The sequence below is a fragment of the Lactuca saligna genome, chromosome 8 (genome assembly GCF_052625555.1).
Source record: "Lactuca saligna cultivar CGN05327 chromosome 8, ASM5262555v1, whole genome shotgun sequence".
NCBI classification, from domain to species: Eukaryota; Viridiplantae; Streptophyta; class Magnoliopsida; order Asterales; family Asteraceae; genus Lactuca; species Lactuca saligna.
The window spans coordinates 97,126,129-97,135,847 of NC_136424.1; the positions used below are offsets into that span (position 1 = coordinate 97,126,129).

The 9,719-nt window shown below is 29.7% G+C and overlaps 1 protein-coding gene across 1 annotated transcript; it reads right to left on the minus strand.

Moving 5' to 3' along the window:
- Positions 1 to 357: 357 nt before the first annotated feature.
- Positions 358 to 9,370, minus strand: LOC145008915 (lupeol synthase-like). Its single transcript, XM_078967540.1, has 18 exons — positions 8,957 to 9,370; positions 5,788 to 5,979; positions 5,372 to 5,461; positions 5,078 to 5,278; positions 4,653 to 4,737; positions 3,962 to 4,128; positions 3,682 to 3,870; positions 3,488 to 3,601; positions 3,268 to 3,387; positions 2,371 to 2,493; positions 2,186 to 2,284; positions 2,016 to 2,072; positions 1,865 to 1,911; positions 1,635 to 1,778; positions 1,107 to 1,284; positions 935 to 1,015; positions 703 to 786; positions 358 to 559 (listed from the first exon to the last, which is right to left on the minus strand). Exons 1-18 carry the CDS (start codon positions 9,155 to 9,157, stop codon positions 449 to 451), a joined length of 2,283 nt encoding a protein of 760 aa, XP_078823666.1. The 5' UTR covers positions 9,158 to 9,370; the 3' UTR covers positions 358 to 448.
- Positions 9,371 to 9,719: the final 349 nt, after the last annotated feature.

The following is a 9,719-nucleotide window of genomic DNA, read 5'->3' on the forward strand; positions in this document are numbered from 1 at the left end:
ATTATATCGCTTTGATGCAAACAGTTGATCTTTGTAGGGAAAATGGTATGATTGATAAGATTTGCATTAACAAATATATCTTTAATCCAAGTCTACAAACAAGAATGAAGATATTTACCTTGGTCGAGCTGAAACTTCAAGTTGAAAGTTAATTTGATTATGCCAATGCCTAATAAGATTTTTCTTATGCTTTTTAATCTTTTTCACATAATCTAATAAGATGAACTGATATTGCTCCATTTATAGTTACTTTGCATCATTTTCTTTCTATGTAGTATGATTTAAAAAGTTATGCTTGTATTCGTAATTACCCTAAAAATCATAACATTAATGAGTGACATAATGAACACACATCCATAATCAACAATTTCACATATAAATTAGTATATTGATCCCACTGTATAGATCTCGTGTTACAGTCTTTATCCTTATATTACATGAAATGTTTTCATATGTTTTGAACAATACGCCCATACTCACCAAGTGCCCATATGGGGAAAATATTTCTATATGATGAATAATTGAGGTTACAATTCTTCATGAATACTCCTGTGATTTCCTGTAATTCACAAAAAAAAAAAAAAAAAAAAAAAAAAAAAAAAAAAGAAGAAGAAGAAGATGTTTAAGAGGCTTCAATCGTTTCGAAATATAAATTGCAAAGTATTTTTGAAGCTGAAGAAAAAAAAATCATCGATAAGAAACCTGTTGAGGAAAGTCTCCTTCTTCCATTTGTGAATTGATGAGAAGTCGTATTCCATTAGTTATTGGTGTAGGATCAATTTCAGCCTAACAATAATAAAAAAAAATGATATATAATGAATTAATGAAAAATAAGTCAATACTGGATTTTATGTATAGAGAAGAAAGTTCAAGTTTTGATGTATTTTATATTATGAAAATTAAGTCAATATTAGTCATAGACTGAGTAACAAACCTGTCCAGCTTTAATAAGTGATATCAAAGCCCACGACGTATGTACTAAATTCGATCGATTTCCCTCCAAATTCGTGTATACCTATACACAGTGTAGAAAAAGGAAACGTTTAAGAACAATTTGATCTTTCATGAAGAAAATTAGATATAGATGATTTCATAATTCATATTACCTTGTTTGAGCTTGAAAGGTAACTCTCTCCCCATCCACCATCTGGAAGTTGTTTGGATAAGAGAAATTTGCAAGCTTTTTGAAGGGTGGGACTGTTATGATAGTTCTTTCCACAAGCTGCTAGTGCATCTACTGCAAACCATGTACCATAGGTGTAGCATATTCCCCAACAACCATACCTACACATATTTCGATCATATAAATAATATTTCATTCCTTACAAATAAAATTAAGGGCTTATTTGGAAGGATCGAGTGAAATCATACAAGAATATTGTGAACAATGTAATGAAAGGAGCACGTTAATGCAATGGATCATTACATTTCATTTTCATGCTTGGTTGGTTGGAAAGAATAGAATGATTGATTTATTCAAACGGGTTATTTGTTATGTATTAATAGAAAGGTAAATGAAATTAAAGTGATAAATAAAGAAAAATATGTTATTTTTTAAAAGTTGACTTTAATTAAATAAATTGCATATAATACAAAGTTTTGAAGGTGGTCAACCAAAGTAGTAAACAACATACCATGAACCATCACTTTCTTGTGTATCTTCAACATATTTCACTGCTTTTGAAATACAATGTTCAATCTCCTTGGTTCTATGTCCAGGGTGCAACTTCTTGAAGAGTGTCAAACCTTGGATTGCAGAAGAAGTGCATTCCACATACCTAAAACAACATAACATATATTTCTTAAAACTAGAGCAACAAAACATGATGAATAATCAAATATGTAGTTAATTATAAAATCTTACTCTCGTTCGATCAACACATCTTCAAAAAATTCAGTCGGATTGAATTTCTAAAATCCATATTGAACATAAAAGAATGTTATAAAAAAAAAATTAATCTTTTTTTTTTTCTTGAGGTGATATATAGTTTCAAATGGAAAAAATGTATATGTACCTCCAACCAAGCATATGCCCTTTGTGGTTCCCAAGCTGGAAATCCACCATTTTCACTCTAAATTCAATTTAAAGAACATTAAATTAGTGTGATAATATACAATAATATAACATACACCAAAATAAAATTTATAAACCCCAAGTATGTAGATAACACTCTTGTCGACATACCTGTAATGAAAGAATAACATTGACAGCATCGTAGAGACGCTCAGTTTCAAGTTTTTCGCCAACAAGTTTTGGGCTCATTTGGGAGTACAAAAGTGCAACCTAGAAAAGAATTTATTATATAAAAAAAATTCCAATACAATTTTTAAACTTTTAGAAGTTGGCACAATTAAATAATAAATACAGACCTTTAAGCCTTCTGCTGTACAATCAGAAACTTGCCAACCATGGTCTTGTATGGAAAACGTCCATGCACCTTTAGAAGTGTGTCTATACATTTTACTAAAATCTCCAGGGGGGTTATCACGAACCTAAAATGAAAATATGCAATTTCTTTTTAGTTTTTGTCGTGCAAAATTCAGAAAAATCCATTAAGTTTTTTGGTTTATTATTAGTATTTTTTTGTAATTTAAGCCATTAATATCTACTAAAATCGATCATCAAGTTACAAATACTTGCATGGACACAAATCACAATCAAACCCAATTGAGAAAATAGTCAAAGTCCAAAACAACCAACTATTCACTTATAAATCTATATTTGGTAGATTAGATGAAAAGTTAGTTGGTAGCTAAAAAAACTAGTTAATAATTAAAAAACTAACTGATAAAAAATAACCTTTGATAAAACTAATTGATAAGATAGCTGTAAAATATAAAATAGCATAAAAATGTATTTTAGAAAAATTAGTTTCTTATAAATTAATGGTATATTTCGAAGAATTGTAAAAAAGTTGATCAAGTTATCTTTTTAAAAAGCTAACTTAAAAATTATTTTTTGGTTTGTCAAGGATTACAACTTAGTTGTGGCGTGCAAAATGTGGCTTAAAATAGCCCACTGTAGTATACCTTATGTTGTTCGAAATTATTTTAAGCATTTGTAACTCTAACCTATTTTGGTAGGTAAATAATGCTAAATGAAAAAAATTCAAATTATCAGTGTTTTTTCTGCCAAAAAAAAAAAAAAAAAAAAAAAAAATTTGTAATTTTTTCAAGTAAAAAGCTGAAAAGGTAAGGGAATTTTTAGATTTTCTCTCAAGATTCTTTCTTGATTTTGCTTATGCTTAAAAGTTTTCTGCCAATTACCTGTGATGCTTTTACAAACTCGTGTGCTTTTCTAAGAGTCGGGCCGTATTCCTCTGCTAGATTACTTGAAAAAATGGCTTGAATAGCAAAGGCTGCATCCCACATTTGACATCCAAAGCTCTACCAAAAAAATGAATATTTAACTTATAGATAATATATTCAAAGGAAAAATAAAAACGAAGCTGAGCAAAAAATACTATGTTAATTAGTATGAAAATACCTGCATTTTCATCCCATCCTCAGCAACCCAAAAGTAATCAGGAATTCTTGCAAGATGTCGCTTATATGCATCACCATTTGGATCTTCCACCCACGTTGCAATTAAGCATAATACCTTGTATAATGATTTCCATTTGTTACAAGTGTGAAAATAACTCAACTAATTAAGAGAGTGCTTATATTAAAACCAAATACCTTTTCCACACATCCAATGCAAAGATATCTACTGCTCTTATCTTCATAGTGAACATGATCCATTGCAACCTTTTGTGCCTTTTCTCGTAGTGTGGAAAATGGTCGACTTGTTAAGATAGGTTCAGCAACATTATGAAGTGTGGCCCATACCATATCTTGAACAAAAGGGTGCGGATAATACAGATCTTCCTGAATTTTTGAAATAATCCATACATGATGTATTGTATAATTTTAGAAATTTGCAAAGTGTTTCAAATTCAAGATAGAATAATTAACGAACCTTTGCACAAGTATTTCGTGCTTTATTCCAATTAATTTCATCATAAGGGTTCGCATAAAGCTCTTGCCTTAGTGAGTGAACCAACTCTGTTATTCTTCCCACAAATCTTTTGCCATATAAGTACGACATGGGCATGTACACTAAGCGACAGTAACACAACATTTTGCCTGTGTTTTGTACAATAAGGCATTATTAATCAAAAATTTTGCATAACAAGTCCCTGGTAAAACATAAATGTTGACGACTGTATGACTTATGCTTAATAATAAGACTGTAATATGCGGTTTTGGTGACATGGATGAGCGACTAATGTGTAAGTAATATAGGGGTAAGAGTAATTATTAGTAGTTTCCACCCAATACAAAATTAAGAGAAAATTACAAATTAGGTCCCTACTGTTTACATAAAATTGCAACTTCAGTCCATGTTTTGAAAATTTCCTATTTTTGTTTCTTTATGTTTACATTTCGTTATGGATATAGTCTCATTGCTTTACTCACAATAGCAAGTTTTATCCAAATATTGAAGTCATTTTATATGGTCCAGCGACCATTCCACAATGAAATGCAAATGTGAGAACTATTTGAAAATTTGAAGTGAACTTGTGTTTTTGGTAAACTGTAGGAACCAGATTTGTAATTTACTTCAAAATTAACCTGGAATTAGATCGAAAGAGTAAAAGATAACCAACCTGGATGAATGGGGAAAAACTTAGGGAGGAGCCAAAATTCGGGTGGCATGGGATTACAGCCTCCCCACTCGTATACTCCAAGTATCTACAAAAGACATTGTACTTACTTTATTTCATTTTATTTTTATCAACTGCAATAAATAGATACAAAGTGTTAGTGTATCCGTTATCGGTGCGACACAGTCTTATAAGTTTTTATATATCTTAAATATATGTGGAGTCTTATATTAAATCTTCAAAAGAGTCCTTTTTGAAAGAAGATGACTCCAACATATATAGACATACGGACAGTACTTATAGGACAGCATCGCAAGGATGTGGTATACATTGATACATAGTACGTTTGTACAGCATCGCATAGATGTGGTATAAACTGATACATAGTACGTTTGTTAATCTTGCATGTAACAAGTATTTATACGGACCGTGAGCCAAAACTTTCCCCACGAAGGAATCCCAACTGCACCACCATGGTCAAGGATCCATTTACGGCCTTTAACCACTGCCATGTCCTCAGCAACACTGTTGGCTTCTTCTCCAAGCAATCTCAATGTAATGTAACTAAGTACTGATCCAAACATTGTGCTGTGACCCTCTATATGTAATCCCCAACCTCCATCTTCATTCTAAAATCAACAATCACCCCGAAAAAAATGTATATAAATTGTCACTTATATTAGAAAAAAAATAGATGAATTAACTTGGTAACATATGTATACCTGATGATTGTATATGTAGCGTTTGATTTCTAGCTGATGTGCAGGTGTTAGAATATCATTCATGGATCCAGTCACATACAGTGCTATTATCTGTGTCAATAAACATATTACCGAACCATGTATAGATAGTTACGTAGATTGCTATTATTAATTAAGGGTTTTAAATGGGAGAAAATTACAAAAATAACCATCTTTCTTAAGTTTTTTTTAAATGAGTTAAATAGAGATTGATATTTGCTAAAACAAAGTTTGTGTAAAAATGAGTAATGTGAAAAAAACCTTAAATATGGAGTGTTCATGGTTAAATTGGTGGTTATTGAGAGAATATATTTAAAATTTGTCTAATTTTTAAAGAAAAATGACTAAGTTTGTTTTTTTTCTTTTAAAAGATAATATTTAATTAATTAATTAATTACCAGTGGAGGAAGGAAGAACAAAGGCCCAGCAGACTCAGCAGGCCAATGACCATCATGAGCTTGAATAGTGGAGTAGAAGCTAATGGCTCTTCGGAGTGTAGTTGTAACAGCTTCATTTGATATTTCTTCTGTTTCATTCAATTTTATTGCTTTCGGTATTTCATTTTCATCTATTGCATTCTCCTTTCTTAGCTGTCAGTTCACAAAATATCATACTTTTGAGTTTGTCTTATATATATATATATATATATATATGAAACAATTTGTAACAAAAAGTAGAAGAGTTTGTCAAATGAATAGTCGTATAAAAAGTTAAACATATATTTTATTTTTAACGGGGCATGGTAATTGAAATATTAAATTGACATATTAATACTTTTTTAATTTTCCTAGTGGGTTGGTTACTTAAAAATTAGAAGGTAAAAAAATTTCCAAAGAGGTTAAAATTTTGGATTGTATGGGTGGAAATCTGAGCGTATTGAAACAAAGTTCAGACTATCACCATTCACAATCAAATGTAATCCAACCATCTATTAAAATATTAATTTTTTCTTTCTGCTACCTATACAACCAACAGTGGCGTGTCTTAGGGTGGACCATATACAAATTCACTTCCCTTAGTCTTTTATATATATATATATATATATATATATATATATATATATATATATATATATATATATATATATATATATATATATATATATATATATATATATATATATAACCTCAAATTTATTTAGGTGGGTCAAGGCCCACCCTTGTTATAATGTGGCTAGCCACTACAACCAACATACATTTTTACACCCATTACTAATTTTATTCAACCAAATCTAATCTAACATATTATATAAAAAAGATATAAAAATTTATCAAAAAAATATATCAATAGTGAGATCATTTTGTAGATAATTGTTCCTATATATTTTATTATATTTTATTTATTTATTTTATAAATACATTATTTAATTATTAATAAAATAAAAATATTAAAAAACTAAATTAAAATGAAAATTGAGAAATAGAAAAATAACAGAGAGAAAAAGGTCAACTACATTAACAAACAGGTTGCTGGATTTTTATGGTTTTTTAATTTTTTTTAATTATAATGGATAAACAACCAGTCTTTTAGTGACCAATAAAAATAGTCTTTTGAATATAATAGTTGCTGATAACATTTTCTAACTTTCATTTATTAGGAATTTATGTTTGCTTAATTTCTCTAATATATATTTTTATAAACATTTTTTAAAGGTAGGTAATTCAAACCCATCAATTTTTACTTTATATATAATAGTTTATATTTTATAAAATTGTAAAATACAAATTATTTATACAATAAGAAATATATATATATATATATATATATATATATATATATATATATATATATATATATATATATATATATATATATATATATATATATATGAATTTAAATAGTTTACTTATTTATTTTTTGCTATTACACAATAAATATTAAGGTACAATAAATGGTGGATATTAATTACTCAATATATTTTAACGGAAAACATAATTTATTTGTACACTACTCCTAATTCTCCATCTACGTCATTTATAGGATTTGCACAGCAAGAAGGATAATACCAGTTCATGAGAGTTAATAAGTAGTATGAAACTAATTACCAAAGATATCCTTATTGGGCCTTTTGCGTATGGTTGACACGTATGGGTTACAATTATTTTTAAGTTATAGTTTGGCAAAATTAAAAGGATAGGGTAACTAGGGGTTTGAAGAAATTAACTGTTTGTAATTCTGAGCGAACAATCAACTTAAAACAAACAAATTTATATTCGATATTCGATGGTAACTGGCTTACGTCAGTTTCAATGTTTTGAATATCCATGTTGGATTAGTCGGATCTTGGATGAAAATCCGTATTCAATTAGTTGGATAGATGCAATCCAACTGAATTCCAACTATCATTCAACTGGATATCTAACTAATATCCCATTATCGTCTAATTAGATCCATCTTGTTGTCGTCCAATTGATCAGTTCAATTATCACCCACATGATTAATTCAATAATACCATCCAATAATATTATTGGACGCTCTGATTGAGTATTAAAAGTATCACAAATTGGATGAGAAGTGGGAACTAGATAACCAACAGTAAATATTCACAAAGATAAAAATGATCAAATCTAATATTTAAATAGATTGTTTCGGTTGGTTTGAGTATATTTCAATTTATTGGATTGGATCGGGTTACAATATCCAACATCCAATTGAAACATATCCGTTCCATAAAAAACATTAGATATCCAATGATAAAGACCCATAAGATAACCAATTACTCGGATGAAAATGGTAACTATTTAAAATTTGTCAATAAATTGGATTTATCCGTTTACTTTTTATTTAAAAAATAAAAAAGTTTTAAAATAATATAAAACACACTTTTAGTAAATAATTTAAATGCGTATAAACATTCCATATCTTTTAAAAAAAAAATTGTTCAACTTAACTGACTCATTACATCCATATACAATAAGATATAAAGAATCTCAGCCTCTCAAAATTCAGAAACTAAAAAAACCATCAAATTATATCATTATCACGAGGTTCTCCGAATGCAACACACTTAATATTTATGAGGTGGAGGCAAATCACCCAACCATAACCATAAATACTAAAACGGGTAGGGGTAGCTAACGTGTGTCATTTTTGTGAATAGACTTGGTTCCGATTGTGTGGATCTCTTACTTTCAAGGTGTTTTAGGATAAAGTTTCAAACTATTCGAGTCGGGTGCCATGATCTGTATGATCCATGCTTACCATGTTAGTATATGCATGCTAATTGTATTGATAAAATGGTCGTGACTCTATATCATTAAATCGGAGGACACAACTAATCATAATCATAAAGTAAGGGTTGTTTGATAGTTTTTGATTGAGTCACTTGAGTCAGAGTCAGATTCAGCCATTTATGAGATCCAATAAGAAACATATATCCAATAAGAAACATATATGATAGGTTGTAGGACTAAATCATTGAATAAAAACTTGAAAAAGTCACACTCGGTCTATTACCTAAATGAGTAAGAGACATGTCAAAGAGCCTTAAATGTTAATCTCAGGTACTTTTTGTTTTGTAAATATGTCTAAAAATCTTGCTATGGATAGAAAAACTATCAGACTTACTTGAGTACGCATTAACAAGTCGGCACTTTGTTTGAATTGAAAACGATTAAGTTTGAAGTGAAGACGCATCTTCTCGATCTCAGTACGTTCCTCTTCGGTTCCAGCATCCGGATCAAACACCCAGTGTTGGCGGCCAACATGGTTGTTGGTGGTGGTCAGCCACTCATCATCGCCACCTTCTGCTATTTTCAGCTTCCACATACTTTCTGCTTCAAAATTTCATAAACGACTAATCAGCATGCATGCACCATATTACTTATGTTTTGTAGAAATAACCACTAGTTGCTGCTTTTATCATTGTATCAACATGTTGCTACCAAGAAGAAAGCCAACAACGATTTGGTTTTCCTCGTACATACACATAAGAAGAAACCTTAATTTATGACTAATATGCCAACCCTAATGAACAAGATGAATATTGGGCCGTTTATATAGACAGGGGATGGGGTCATGGGGTAGGAGGAATTATTTACTTTTTTTTATCAATTTTAATTTTTTCTTTTTGGGGGATGTGAAGGAACGTGAACCATGATGCAAATGCATAGAGAGTGCAAAATGAGCATTCTGTGTACGAAATTTTTTACAGATAAGCCATGTGAACGGTAGTAATTGATCATAAACCGCTTTGACATGCCACTTTCACCAAAATTATTACTTTTATTAAATCGATTAAAATATTATTAACATATTATTATATACATCTAATTTCAAATGACAAATGAACACAATAATTATGGATTTTAAAATTTTGTCACAACTGTTC